Source organism: Panulirus ornatus, chromosome 56 (genome assembly GCF_036320965.1).
Source record: "Panulirus ornatus isolate Po-2019 chromosome 56, ASM3632096v1, whole genome shotgun sequence".
NCBI classification, from domain to species: domain Eukaryota; kingdom Metazoa; phylum Arthropoda; class Malacostraca; order Decapoda; family Palinuridae; genus Panulirus; species Panulirus ornatus.
The window spans coordinates 9,423,389-9,438,468 of record NC_092279.1 but is presented as its reverse complement, the minus strand read 5'-3'; the positions used below and the strand labels follow the sequence as shown (position 1 = coordinate 9,438,468).

General features: G+C 40.7%; 1 protein-coding gene across 1 annotated transcript in view; it reads left to right on the top strand.

The window, feature by feature from the left end:
- mRpS29 (mitochondrial ribosomal protein S29) overlaps positions 1–14,839 on the top strand; it is a 49,179-nt gene extending 34,340 nt beyond the window's left edge. The window contains exons 6-9 of the mRNA XM_071693729.1: positions 2,290–2,450; positions 4,125–4,266; positions 6,025–6,117; positions 14,579–14,839. Coding sequence (XP_071549830.1) covers positions 2,290–2,450; positions 4,125–4,266; positions 6,025–6,117; positions 14,579–14,779 — 597 coding nt within the window. The 3' untranslated portion in view covers positions 14,780–14,839. The remainder of the gene's footprint in view (positions 1–2,289; positions 2,451–4,124; positions 4,267–6,024; positions 6,118–14,578) is intronic.
- The last annotated feature ends 241 nt before the right edge of the window (positions 14,840–15,080 follow it).

Sequence of the window (15,080 nt, the reverse complement as noted above, 5' to 3'; positions counted from 1 at the left end):
AGGGTAATGTAAGGATGTGTGATGAAGTGAATAAAAAGTTGACAAGTGTTTTCACTGTGGAAGACCTTCAGCACCAGTGGAATGGAATGGAGAGTAGGTGTTAGAAAACATGGAGGTATCTAGAAACGACATTAACAGAAAACTAAAAGGTCTTTATCTTTGCAAGGCTCGTAATGAAATTTTATTATATGTGCTGAAGATGTGTCCATAAAAACCACTTGAAATGCTGAACTATTTTAAGATATCCCTTGAGAGAGGCAGAATGCCATGGGAAAGGAAAAAAGTAAATGTCATACCTACTTTTAAGAAAGGAGACAAGGAACAGGCACTGAACTATAGACAGATCTCACCAATGAGTGTGGTGTGTAAGGTTCTAGAAAAATTATTAAAAAACAATCAGTTACTTTTTACAGAGGAGAAATTACCTACTTGAGAGACAGTATTGTTCCTGGGAAATAAGTTAATGTGTAACAAACCTCATAGATTTTTATAAGAGAGTAAGCTATGTCTTAGACTAAAGGAAAGGCTGGATGGATTGTTTGTATCTGGACTGCCACAAAGCATTTGAAACTGTACTACATGAGAGGCTGATTAAGATGGATCACTTGACAGGAAAAATGTGGAAAGCCCTTCAATGGATCGATGATTATTCCAGTGATAGGGAACAAAAGCTCTATGTCGGGAGCATTCAGATCCCATAGCACTTATATTTGATCCTTTGTATTGAAATTGTTGAGGCAGTTACTAATCTCCACTCTAAAAGCCCTTTTTTTTTTTTAATTTCACTACCAGGTGCATAAGCACTGTCACTTGTCTTATTCTACTTTCATTTAATCCACATTATCTTTGAACAGTTCTGTAGCTCCCTTAGACTTAACCTCCCAAATATTTTCACATCACTCTGTCTTCTTCATCACTATGTTTCTCTTAAAGTCAGAACATTCAGGTTCGTCTCATCAGCATGGCACTTTTCTCTTCCTTCTTTCCATCCCTGTTATATTGATGCACACTCAGTCACCCTGGCTGAAGCCTTTGAGAAGCCTTACTGTAAACACTGACATTTCATGCCTTTTACTGCATCATGTTTTGACTACTTCAGACTTTGAGTATGCTTTAATGGTACTGTGTATTACTGAGGTATTCTTCTACTGGTAAATGAACATATGAGATAAAGATTGTATCATGATATTTCAGTGAACTATTTACACTATAATGAATTCATTACATTATATTACTGGAACAGTATACAATCAGTGGTTAATAAATCCTCTACAATATGTCGTGAATGGAAAGAATGATGAACTTTATGAAAGGGAAAGACAATTTAAACATGACACTGTCTATAGACATGGTTAGGTTTTGACTAACATTGTGCATACAATTTTTTTTATTACTGTTTTCTTTCTCCTACGCTAGTGAGATAACCTCATATGCACACATTCACTGGGACTGTTGGGTACAGTGCATTGATATCAGAGCTTACCATCCACAGCCAAGCCCAGTGGACATGGTATCCCCTTGACTGCTTCACATGTCCTAATTCTGACCATTGACAGCACATAAACCCTTGCTTACTGCTTTGTTCTGTTTCTTTCTCTCCATGTATGCCTCTCACCCATCTGAATGTTATACCTATGGTACTTCATATCTTCTTTCATTCCATCCTGCCCATTTTTCTTGGTCTCCCCCTCCCTCATGCTCTCCTCACTTCTGACACAAAGTGGAGAAAGTAAGAGAGAGGGGAAGACCAAGGAGATGAGATGTACATAACTCCCATTGTTAAATATTTATGCAGTTGACACTGTCAGTAGATGGACGAGGAAATGTGATTTAGAGAATAATTATTAAAGTATCCACCCCTCCTGTTTTTAATTTTTCAAAAGAAGGAACAAAGGGGACCAAGTGAGGATATTACCTGTAAGGCTCAGTCCTCTGTTCTTAACGCTACCTCACTGATCAGGAAAATGGTGAATATGTTTAAAAAAAATTAAGTTTTTGTGATAATGATTTACTTTATTGGAAATTTTTTGAACTCTGAATGTAATGTAGTGGAGATTTACTTTATTGAAAATTTCTTTGTGAACACTGTGATAATTCCAATAAATATATAAGGTTTCCTAATTAGATGTACCTCTTTTAGATTTTGGCTGTCTTGTTCTTAATCTCCTGAAATAAAAGAGATTCTCATAAAACTGGCTTTTTTATGTTTTAAGCATTTTTCCTTAAATAAAATATTCTAAGGTGCTAAAAATCACGCATAACTTTGATCCTTTCTTCTTTTCATTGTAGCTTGAGACAACCGAGAGGTACTTCTGGTCTCGCCGTGAAGTAACAGAGGTTGGGGTTCCTTTAACAGCATTGGTGGATCTAGGAATATCTCGGGCTCGTTTTGCCTCAGATTGTATAATGGGTCTCACGTCTGAGTTGAAAAAGCATGCTACAGAGGGAAGGTATTTGGTGTTTTCTCATTCTTTTTTTCATTCATACTTATTTGCCATTTCTTGCATAAGCAAGGTAGCATTAGGAGAAGACAAAGAGAAGTCTTCATTTGCTTCACATGTATTTTCTAGATGTCATGTTCACTATTGAAACCACAGCCCTTTATCCACTGCCAGGCCCTGCAGACCTTTCTGTGGGTTCCTCCAGCAGCCTCATACACCCTGGTTCATTCCATTAAAGGCACAGTGCCCCCTATTCTCCATATCACTCCAGATCACTCTATTCTGTGCGTGTCTTTCACCCTGCTGCATGTTCTGCCCCTGACCATTCAATCTTTTTTATTCCTTGTTTCCATCTCCAGTTTAGTCTCCCCCTTATTCTTGTTGTATATCCTCTTTTCAACCTCTCCTCACTCATTCCCTTTATATGTCCAGACCATTTCAGCACACCCTTTTCAGCTCTCTCAACTAAAGTCTTCCATATTACCATAACTCTCTCCAGCCCTTCCATTACTTACACAAGCAAACCTCCTCACATCACATATTGTCATCAGAAATTTAATTTCGAACATATTCACAATCTTCCATATATTCTTATTTATACCCCATGCCTCACATCCACACAACATCACTGGAACTACTGTACCTTCAGGAACACCCATATTCACCTGCCCAGATAGTGACCTTTCTTTCTGCTGATTCTTTAATGCTCTCATAACACTTAACCCCCCCCCCCCCCCCTCACCTACTCCATGACTCACTTCCATGGTTCCATTTGCTGCCATGTCCACTTCCAGGTATCTAAAACTCTTCATGTCCCACAAGTTTTCTACATTCAAAGTCACACTTCAGCTATTCTGTCCCTCTACCCTGCTAAGCTTAATAACCTTGCTGATATTCATTTTTTCTCTTAGCTTTCTCATTTCACACACACACCCCCAAATTCAGATACCAATTTTTGCAATGTCTCTTGAATCTACCACCATAGCTATGTGATCAACAAATAATATATGACTTACTTCCCAGGTAACTCACACCTTTACAGATGGCATACTGCCACTCTTCCCAAGACTCTCGCATTTGTATCCCTCAGATTTAGGGGTATCAAGTCCTGAACATTTAGTAAGGTTTAGAATTATGCATGGACTAGAATGAATTAGCTTGATGTAGTTTATGGGGGACAAACTGATGTCACTGGATTGCAACTGCATATGTAGTCAGGGTAAACCATAGGATGGTCTGTGTGGCTTGACTTTGGTTGGAATGCTATGGTTTTAATACACTACACATGACAAATGAGAAAGGGATGTGTACAAATGAATCCCTTGCTTATTTGTTCTTGATGTTGCCTTGTTAAGGCGGGAGAAACAATTAAGTTAATAAATGAATTTGTATACTTTTTATTTCTGAAACGAATTGGATTGCTGCAAAAATTAAGATTGAAACCAGTTTTCTTAAGGGGAAGAATAAATGTAGAGGCAGGACAGAAAACAGCAAATTTTATAGGATTGTGGATGTGATTGACCAGTAAGTGATGCTGTAGAGTAGCTTGCTGTTTCTGGCTTCATTTCCCATAAACCCTATTTTTGTATAGCCATAAGTGGCATATTGGTAGCTAGATAGAAATACATCTTCCATATGTAAGGTTTATTGAAATGTGGGTGGTTATTTTTATATTTCTTCCAGGTGCAAGATTGCAGTTGTGGTTGATGGTATCAACACATTCTTTTGCCCAACATCTCGGTTTCGCCGCGAGGATCGTAGTTTTGTAGAGACAGAAAACTTTACCATCTTTCAAGCATTCAAGCACCTTTTTAAGAGTGATTGGGTAAGATAGTCCTTTTCATCTGCCATGGCCGTCATGATCATATCTGATACCTCTTTACTTTTCACAAATCTCAGACTGTGCTATTTAAGTAGTGATAAGGTGTGTGAAAATTGAAACACCATAAGCAGTAAACACTTGAACAGAAAGGTGTTCTTAGCCCCTTCTTGAAAGCAGTTATATCACAGGTAAGAAGTTATTTGTGACAAGGCTGTACAACTGACAGTGTAAGGAAGGATCATAGGCTCACTGGGGACCTTCCTCCTCCACAGGAGTCCAGCTTACCTTGCTCACATGTAGAATGCATCCTCAGAGCTGCAGAAGCCCTTTAAAAGGGGTCTTAGGGTTCCATAGATAAAAAAAAAAAATTGTCACATGTATACCATATCACTTTATTTCACTCTTTCCCATGTATGCCTTTCAACTTCCCGCATGTTCAGGCCCCAAGTGCTCAAAATCTTTTTCACTCCGTCCTCCCATCTCTAATTTGATCTCCCTATTATCCCTGTCTCCTCAACTTCTAAGACATATGTCCTTTTTTTGTACCTCTCCACTCATTCTTTCCATATCTCCAGATCATTTTGGCATACCCTCTTCATCTCAGCCATACTCTCCCTATTACCACGTCTCTCCCTTACCCAGTTATTACTTACTTGATCAACCCTCCTCACATCACATGTTGCCCTCAGATATTTCCATTTCAACACCTCCACCCTCTTCCTTACATTCTCATGCATAGCCCATGCCTTGCATCCATACAACATTGTTGGGACTGTTATACCATCAAACATACCCATTTTTGCCCCTCCAAGACAGCAACCTCTCTTCCCATGCATTCCTCAGTCTTACCAGAACCTTCACCCCTTAACTACTTAATGATACCTCTGTTTCTATGGTGCCATTTGCTGCCATGTCCACCCTCAGGTATCTGAAACACCTTGCTTCCTCCAGGTTTTCCTCATTTATACATACACCCCCAACTAACTTTTACCTTTAAACTATTAATCCTTATGACCTAGCTATTGTTCACATTTACTCTGAACTTTCTTCTTTCACACACTCTTCCAAACCCAGACACCAACATATGCAGTTTGTCACTCAAATCAAACAACAAGTGGCTCACTTCCCACTACCCCTCTTACCCCCTATAGACTGTATGCATGACTTCCTTTCCAAGACCCTTGCATTTAACTTCCTCACTACCCCGTCCATATTCAAATTAAACAGCCATTTTGACATCTTTTTGCCCTCCCAGGTACTGACCTTTTTCTACATATTGGCACCCACATCGACCCCTATGACTCACTTCCATGTCCATGGTTCCATATGCTGCCTTGTCCACTCCTAGGTATCTAAAACACTCCACTTCCTTCAAATATTCTCCATTGGAACTCACATCTATCCCTCTTCTGTGTTAAACTTAACAACCTTTCTTTTATTATTATTTACTCTCAAACGCCCTCCTTTCCTACACTCTTTCAAACTCAGTCACCAACTTCTAAAGTTCCTTATTCAAATCTGCCCCTAGTGCTGTCACCAACAAACAACAACTGACTCACTTCCCAGGCCTTCCTCTTCCCATAAAGACTGCATACTTGCCCACTCTCCAAGACTTTTGCATTTACCTCCCTTACCAGTCCCATCCATAAACATATGAAACTGCCATGAAGACATCACGCACCATTATATTGTCTTGAAACTTTACATACCATTCATGTGTAAGTAAAAATAATTTCAAGTAACATTTACTTTTGCCAACAGAAAAATGGTGTTATAGTTGGATCTGTTGATGGAGGTGCTAATGAAAGCCAGAGGCGTGAGTCGTACTTACCACGATACTTGCTGCGATTGAAGGTTAGTTCAGATTCATCTTATATTAGATTTGAAATTTTAATAGCATGAATTTTGCACACTTCACCAAACATTTATAGGTTGATAGTGTATATTAGGAAGAGGAATTTGCTTACAGAAATGTTTCCCGGAATGATATTAGAATCAGTAGTCAGATTTGCTTGATATAGTTGGTAACATCAGTTTATGCTGTTTTTTCTTTTAAACATGTAAAGATATGAGGTTTTTGCCTGAAAAAGTTACCTCACTCCTCTTCCTTCAACAACAACCACTAAATGTTAACAGCCCACCCTGCATTTATTATGTGATGAAGGGACTGGGTAAATGGTGTATAGTTTAGCATTATTTTTTATATTGGAGGCTCCATTTGCTAACAAAATTCCACATCAATGTCAATAAAAGTGTGGTTGAGAGAGCAGAAGAGGGTGTTTTCAAGTGGTTTGGTCACATGGAGAGAATGAGTGAGGAAAGATTGACCAAGAGGATATATGTGTCAGAGGTGGAAGGAACAAGGAGAAGTGGGAGACCAAATTGGAGGTGGAAAGATGGAGTGAAAAAGATTTTGAGTGATCAGGGGCCTGAACATGGAGGAGGGTGAAAGGCATGCAAGGAATAGAGTGAATTGGAACGATGTGGTATACCGGGGTCGACGTGCTGTCAGTGGATTGAACCAGGGCATGTGAAGCGTCTGGGATAAACCATGGAAAGTTCTGTGGGGCCTGGATGGGGAAAGGGAGCTGTGGTTTTGGTGCATTATTACATGAGAGCTAGAGACTGAGTGTGAACGAATGTGGCCTTTGTTGTCTTTTCCTAGCGCTACCTCACACACATGAGGGGGGGGAGGGTGTTGTTATTTCATGTGTGGCGAGGTGACGATTGGAATGAATAAAGGCAGACAGTATGAATTTTGTACATGTGTATATATGTATATGTCTGTGTGTGTATATATATGTAGACGTTGAGATGTATAGGTATGTATATTTGCGTGTGTGGATATGTGTGTATATACATGTGTATGTGGGTGGGTTGGGCCATTCTTTCGTCTGTTTCCTTGCGCTACCTCACTAACACGGGAGACAGCGACAAAGCAAAATAGATAAATAAATTAATATATCTCTCTTCCCCTAATTACTTACTCGATCAAACCACCTCACACCACATATTGTCCTCAGACATCTCATTTCCAACACATCCACCCTCCTCCGCACAACTCTATCTATAGCCCACGCCTCGCAACTATATAACATTGTTGGAACCACAATTCCTTCAGACATACCCATTTTTGCTTTCCGAGATAATGTTGTCAATTTCCACACATTTTTCAATGCTCCCAGAACTTTCGCCCCCTCCCCCACCCTATGATCCACTTCCGCTTCCATGGTTCCATCTGCTGGCAGATCCACTCCCAGATATCTAAAGCACTTCACTTCCTCCAGTTTTTCTCCATTCAAACTTCCCTCCCAATTGACTTGTCCCTCAACCGTACTGTACCTAATAACCTTGCTCTTATTCACATTTACTCTCAGCTTTCTTCTTTCACACACTTTACCAAACTCAAAACTCAGTCACCAGCTTCTGCAGTTTCTCACATGAATCAGCCACCAGCGCTGTATCATCAGCAAACAACTGACTCACTTCCCAAGCTCTCTCATCCACAACAGACTGCATACTTGCCCCTCTTTCTAAAACTCTTGCATTCACCTCCATAACAACCCCATCCATAAACAAATTAAACAACCTTGGAGACATCACACACCACTGCCGCAAACCTACGTTCACTGAGAACCAATCACTTTCCTCTCTTCCTACACGTACACATGCCTTACATCCTCGATAAAAACTTTTCACTGCTTCTAACAACTTGCCTCCCACACCATATATTCTTAATACCTTCCACAGAGCATCTCTATCAACTCTATCATATGCCTTCTCCAGATCCATAAATGGTACATACAAATCCATTTGCTTTTCTAAGTATTTCTCACATACATTCTTCAAAACAAACACCTGATCCACACATCCTCTACCACTTCTGAAACCACACTGCTCTTCCCCAATCTGATGCTCTGTACATACCTTCACCCTCTCAATCAATACCCTCCCATATAATTTCCCAGGAATACTCAACAAACTTTTTTTTTTTTTTTTTTTTTTTTTATACTTTGTCGCTGTCTCCCGCGTTTGCGAGGTAGCGCAAGGAAACAGACGAAAGAAATGGCCCAACCCCCCCCCCCATACACATGTACATACACACGTCCACACACGCAAATATACATACCTACACAGCTTTCCATGGTTTACCCCAGACGCTTCACATTCCTTGATTCACTCCACTGACAGCACGTCAACCCCTGTATACCACATCGCTCCAATTCACTCTATTCCTTGCCCTCCTTTCACCCTCCTGCATGTTCAGGCCCCGATCACACAAAATCTTTTTCACTCCATCTTTCCACCTCCAATTTGGTCTCCCTCTTCTCCTCGTTCCCTCCACCTCCGACACATATATCCTCTTGGTCAATCTTTCCTCACTCATTCTCTCCATGTGCCCAAACCATTTCAAAACACCCTCTTCTGCTCTCTCAACCACGCTCTTTTTATTTCCACACATCTCTCTTACCCTTACGTTACTTACTCGATCAAACCACCTCACACCACACATTGTCCTCAAACATCTCATTTCCAGCACATCCATCCTCCTGCGCACAACTCTATCCATAGCCCACGCCTCGCAACCATACAACATTGTTGGAACCACTATTCCTTCAAACATACCCATTTTTGCTTTCCGAGATAATGTTCTCGACTTCCACACATTTTTCAAGGCTCCCAAAATTTTCGCCCCCTCCCCCACCCTATGATCCACTTCCGCTTCCATGGTTCCATCCGCTGACAGATCCACTCCCAGATATCTAAAACACTTCACTTCCTCCAGTTTTTCTCCATTCAAACTCACCTCCCAATTGACTTGACCCTCAACCCTACTGTACCTAATAACCTTGCTCTTATTCACATTTACTCTTAACTTTCTTCTTCCACACACCTCAACAAACTTATACCTCTGTAATTTGAGCACTCACTTTTATCCCCTTTGCCTTTGTACAATGGCACTATGCAAGCATTCCCCCAATCCTTAGGCACCTCACCATGAGTCATACATACAGTAGATAACCTTACCAACCAGTCAACAATACAGTCACCCCCTTTTTTAGTAAATTCCACTGCAATACCATCCAAACTCGCTGCCTTGCCAGCTTTCTTCTTCTGCAAAGCTTTTACTACCTCTTCTCTGTTTACCAAATCCTTTTCCCTAACCCTCTCACTTTGCACACCACCTCGACCAAAACACCCTATATCTGCCACTCTATCATCAAACACATTCAACAAACCTTCAAAATACTCACTCCATCTCCTCACATCACCACTACTTGTTATCACCTCCCCATTAGCCCCCTTCACTGAAGTTCCCATTGATTCCCTTGTCTTATGCACATTATTTACCTCCTTCCAACACATCTTTTTATTCCCCCTAAAATTTAATGATACTCTCTCACCCCAACTCTCATTTGCCCTCTTTTTCACCTCTTGCACCTTTCTCTTGACCTCCTGCCTCTTTCTTTTATACATCTCCCACTCATTTGCATTATTTCCCTGCAAAAATCGTCCAAATGCCTCTCTCTTCTCTTTCACTAACAATCTTGCTTGTTCATCCCATCACTCACTACCCTTTCTAATCTGCCCACCTCCCATGCTTTTCATGCTACAAGCATCTTTTGCGGAAGCCATCACTGCTTCCCTAAATACATCTCATTCCTTTTTGCGGAAGCCATCACTGCTTCCCTAGATACATCTCATTCCTTTTTGCGGAAGCCATCACTGCTTCCCTAAATACATCTCATTCCTTTTTGCAGAAGCCATCACTGCTTCCCTAAATACATTTCATTCCTCCCCCACTCCCCTTATGTCCTTTGTTCTCACCCTTTTCCATTCTGTACTCATTCTCTCCTGGTACTTCCTCACACAAGTCTCCTTCCCAAGCTCGCTTACTCTCACCACTCTCTTCACACCAACATTCTCTCTTCTTTTCTGAAAACCTCTACAAATCTTCACCTTCACCTCCACAAGATAATGATCAGACATCCCTCCAGTTGCACCCCTCAGCACATTAACATCCAAAAGTCTCTTTCGCATGCCTGTCAATTAACACATAATCCAATAACACTCTCTGGCCATCTCTCCTACTTACATACGTATACTTATATATATCTCTCTTTTTAAACCAGGTATTCCCAATCACCAGTCCTTTTTCAGCACATAAATCTACAGGCTCTTCACCATTTCCATTTACAACACTGAACACCCCATGTACACCAATTATTCCCTCAACTTCCACATTACTCACCTTTGCATTCAAATCACCCATCACTATAACCTGGTCTCGTGGATCAAAACTACTAACACACTCACTCAGCTGCTCCCAAAGCACTTGCCTCTCATGATCTTTCTTCTCTTGCCCAGGTGCATATGCACCAATAATGACCCATCTCTCTCCATCCACTTTCAGTCTTACCCATATCAATCTAGAGTTTACTTTCTTACACTCTATCACATACTCCCACCACTCCTGTTGTTATTATTTTGCTTTGTCGCTGTTTCCTGCGTTAGCGAGGTAGCGCAAGGAAACAGACGAAAGAATGGCCCAACCCACCCACATACACATGTATATACATGCACGTCCACACACAGCACATATACATACCTATACATCTCAATGTATACATATAGATACACACACAGACATATACATATATACACATGTACATGATTCATACTGTCTGCCCTTATTCATTTCCCATCGCCACCCTGCCACACATGAAATGACAACCCCCTCCCCCCGCATGCGCGCGAGGTAGCGCTAGGAAAAGACAACAAAGGTCACATTCGTTCACACTCAGTCTCTAGCTGTCATGTATATTGCACCGAAACTACAGCTCCCTTTCCACATCCAGGCACCACTAAACTTTCCATGGTTTACCCCAGATGCTTCACATGCCCTGGTTCAATCCTTTGACAGCACGTTGACCCCAGTATACCACATTGTTCCAATTCACTCTATTCCTTGCACGCCTTTCACCCTCCTGAATGTTTAGGCTCCAATTGCTCAAAATCTTTCTCACTCCATCCTTCCACCTCCAATTTGGTCTTCCGCTTCTCCTCATTTCCTCCACCTCTGACACATATATCCTCTTGGTCAATCTTTCCTCACTCATTCTCTCCATGCGACCAAACCATTTCAATACACCCTCTTCTGCTCTCTCAACCACACTCTTTCTATTACCACACCTCTCTCTTACCCTTTCATTACTTACTTGATCAAACCACCTCACACCACATATTGTCCTCAAACATGTCATTTCCAACACATCCACCCTCCTCCGTACAACCCTATCTATAGCCCAGGCCTCACATCCATATTACATTTTTGGAACCACTATTCCTTCAAACATACCCATTTTTGCTCTCCGAGATAACGTTCTCATCTTCCACACATTCTTCAATGATCCCAGAACCTTCACCTCCTCCTCCACCCTGTGACTCACTTCTACTTCCATGGTTCCATCCGCTGCCAAATCCACTCCCAGATATCTAAAACACATCACTTCCTTCAGTTTTTCTCCATTCAAACTCACTTCCCAATTTGCTTGTCCCTCAACCCTACTGAACCTAATAACCTTGCTCTTATTCCCATTTACTCTCAGCTTTCTTCTCTCACACACTTTACCAAGCTAAGTTACCAACTTCTGCAGTTTCTCACCTGAATCAGCCATCAGCGCTATATCATCAGGAAATAACAACCGACTCACTTCCCAAGCCCTTTCATCTACAACAGAGTGCATACTTGCCCCTCTCTCCAAAATTCTTGCATTCACCTCCCTAACAACCCCATCCTTAAATAAATCAAACAACCATGGAGACATCACGCATCCCTGCTGCAAACCAACATTCATTGGGAACCAATCACTTTCTTCACTTCCTACTCATACACATGCCTTACATCCTCGATAAAAACTTTTCACTTCTAGCAACTTACCTCCCATATCATATTCTCTTAATACCTTTCACAGAGCATCTCTATCAACTCTATTATATGCCTTCTCCAGATCCATAAATGCTACTTATAAATCCATCTGTTTTTCCAAGTATTTCTCTTATACATTCTTTAAAGCAAACACCTGTTCCACACATCTACCACTTCTGAAACCACACTGCTCTTCCCCAATCTGATACTCTGTACATGCCATGGCCCTCTCAATCAATACCCTCCCATATAATTTCCCAGGAATACTCAACAAACTTATACCTCTGTAATTTGAACACCCACCTTTATCCCCTTTGCCTTTGTGCAGCGGCACTATGCATTCCATATACATATGGAATAAAGTGGAAGTGAGCGATTCTGCCCCCTCTTCTCTCCCTCAGTCTGCATCTCATCTTGACACCGTTTCCTCAATAAACTCAGACTTGGACAGGATATGTCAGTGGGATAGACAAAATCTTGTTAAGTTTAATGCCTCTAAGACCCAGTTCCTACCCATCTCTCTATTGAAAACTCTTTACAACTTTTTTCTATTCTTTGATGGTTCCTGTAATTCTACCTCTAGACTCAATGAACATACTTGGTATTATTGTAGCATCCACTCTTTTTTGGGGTTTTAGCATCCACTCTTTTTTGGAAACCCCACATTACAGGAATAGCTAAGTCTGCTTCTAAGAAACTGGGTGACCTGTTTAGATGTCGAAACTTCTCTTCTGAACAATTGCTGTGTTTATTCAAGGGATTGATTTGCCCTTGTATGAAGTTCTGCTCTCGCATTTAGGGTGGTTCTAGCTCTGTATCGTTACTTGACAGAGTCAAGTCGAAAGCCATCTGACTTATAAACTGTCCCAGGCTAACTTCCAAACTTGCCCTACACTGCAGTGTTGGTTCACTTTCCCTCTTCAGTTTTTGTTCCTGGGAGCTGGCTGCGTGTGTGCCCCCACCACTGGCTCAACCATGCAATACTCAGCAAGCTGCTGCGTCACATGATTATTTTGTGGCCATCGTCAATGCAAGAGTGGTCCGTTTTGATACCTGCTTCTTTCCATACATGTCAAAGCTTTAGAACTCCCTACCTTCTCATGTCTTTTCCAATACCTATGACCTGGCTCATTTCAATAGACAGGTCTTTCACATCCTCAAAAATTCATAATACTTTCCATTGTCATTTTTTTTTCTGCTTCATAATTCTCTCTTTATTTCATTTAAAGCCCTGCCTGGATGTGGATTTTTGTCTGTGACTGGAGCCTTCAACATAAAAAAAAGTCAGATCTGAGAGGCCAGACTTGGTTGTGCTACAATAGTTTGACCATATTTGAGAGGATGAGCTAAAAAAAAGGTTAACTAAGAGGTTATACATTTCAGAAGTGGAGGGAACAAGAGGGAGGGGGAGACCATGCCATGTGTTGCAGCCATACATTGCAGTTAGTGTTAACCACAGAGTGGTGCTTGGTACTTGACAAGTGGATATTAGGCTTTGGTTTCCCGTATATCATAAAATTCAGCCACCTTAAGATCTTCAGATTATAATCTTATTCTTGTCATTTCCAAATGGGTGCATACACTCCCTCTTTTCCTCCTTGAAATGTCAGCCTTTGCACTTTGAGAGTGATCAGTGGTCTTTCTTGCACAGCTGTCTCTCTGTAGGACCTGCACTGTGTTGCCAATGGGATGCCTCCAGTTGTGGTGACTGCATAGTGGAGGCCCTCTTAGTTGAAATGGGGTCTTCTACCAAGCCTTTATCTCCTAAGTCATAGTTTGTTACTTTTTCTCTGATGTTTATAGAATCAGAGACAGAGCATATTGGGTATGGAAACTTTCACCCTCTCCTGAAGCTCATCCCATCTTCATTTCCACTTCTAATCATTGCAAAACTGGCATTTGTAAAGTCAAACATGCTTACAGAAAAAGAAAGTATATTAACTACTTCTTTGACAGAAAAATCTTCCAGGCTCTTAATGGAACACATCTTCAGGAACTTCTGTAATTCAACCTTTCTAAAAAAAGAATTCAACCTGATTCATCTATAGCTTTGTCTATAACAGATAAAACTGCATACTTGACACCTTACATTCTTCTGACTTCATTTTCGATCACTACACATCTAGTTTTTCCACCTCCACCCTTCCTGCTGAACATGTATCCTCTAATATTTTCCTTGTGCAACATTTTCCATGTTCTCTACAAGTTACAGGTATTGTACACCATCCCTGCAGCATCTTTGGAAAGCTTTATGATTTGTATAATTGTCTATTTTTTTCCCAGCACTCCCTGAAATGAAAGAAAAAATCTCCTCCAGATGCTATTGTCTGAGAAAAGAAGTTCTGCAATTTGCTGAGGTTGTAACTTTTTTTTCATACTTCGCAGGGATGGGAGGCATTGGATCCTTTTGTTCCCATTCTCGTGTCTAACTACAACGAGTTGGAGATGCTGAGTGTTGTAGATTATTATGTTGATCGTAACTGGCTGCAGACACCAGGGGGAGCTTCAAATGTAGGACGACGTGAATTAGCTGCTCTTAGTGGCTATAATCCGTTTACCCTAATGGCTGTGTGTAAGTCGCTTTAGCTATATATTTAGGGGAATGGTATGTACATATCTGTAATAAAATACATAAGAAAAATTTAATGACACTTGGTTTGAATTTCTACTTACTGGAGTGAGTTACACATGCTTCATATTCTCATAGTCTTCAGTTTGCTAACTGTAGATATAAATACATGTGAATAAGAGCAGTATTAAAGGATGATAAACGAAAGAAAAAAAAGATTAATTATTTTGCCCATATAGGCAAAATTGTTGTATACCCAAATGGAAATTCAGTATATAAAACTTAGTTGTATGAATATTATATTAAAAGTTCAAAAGT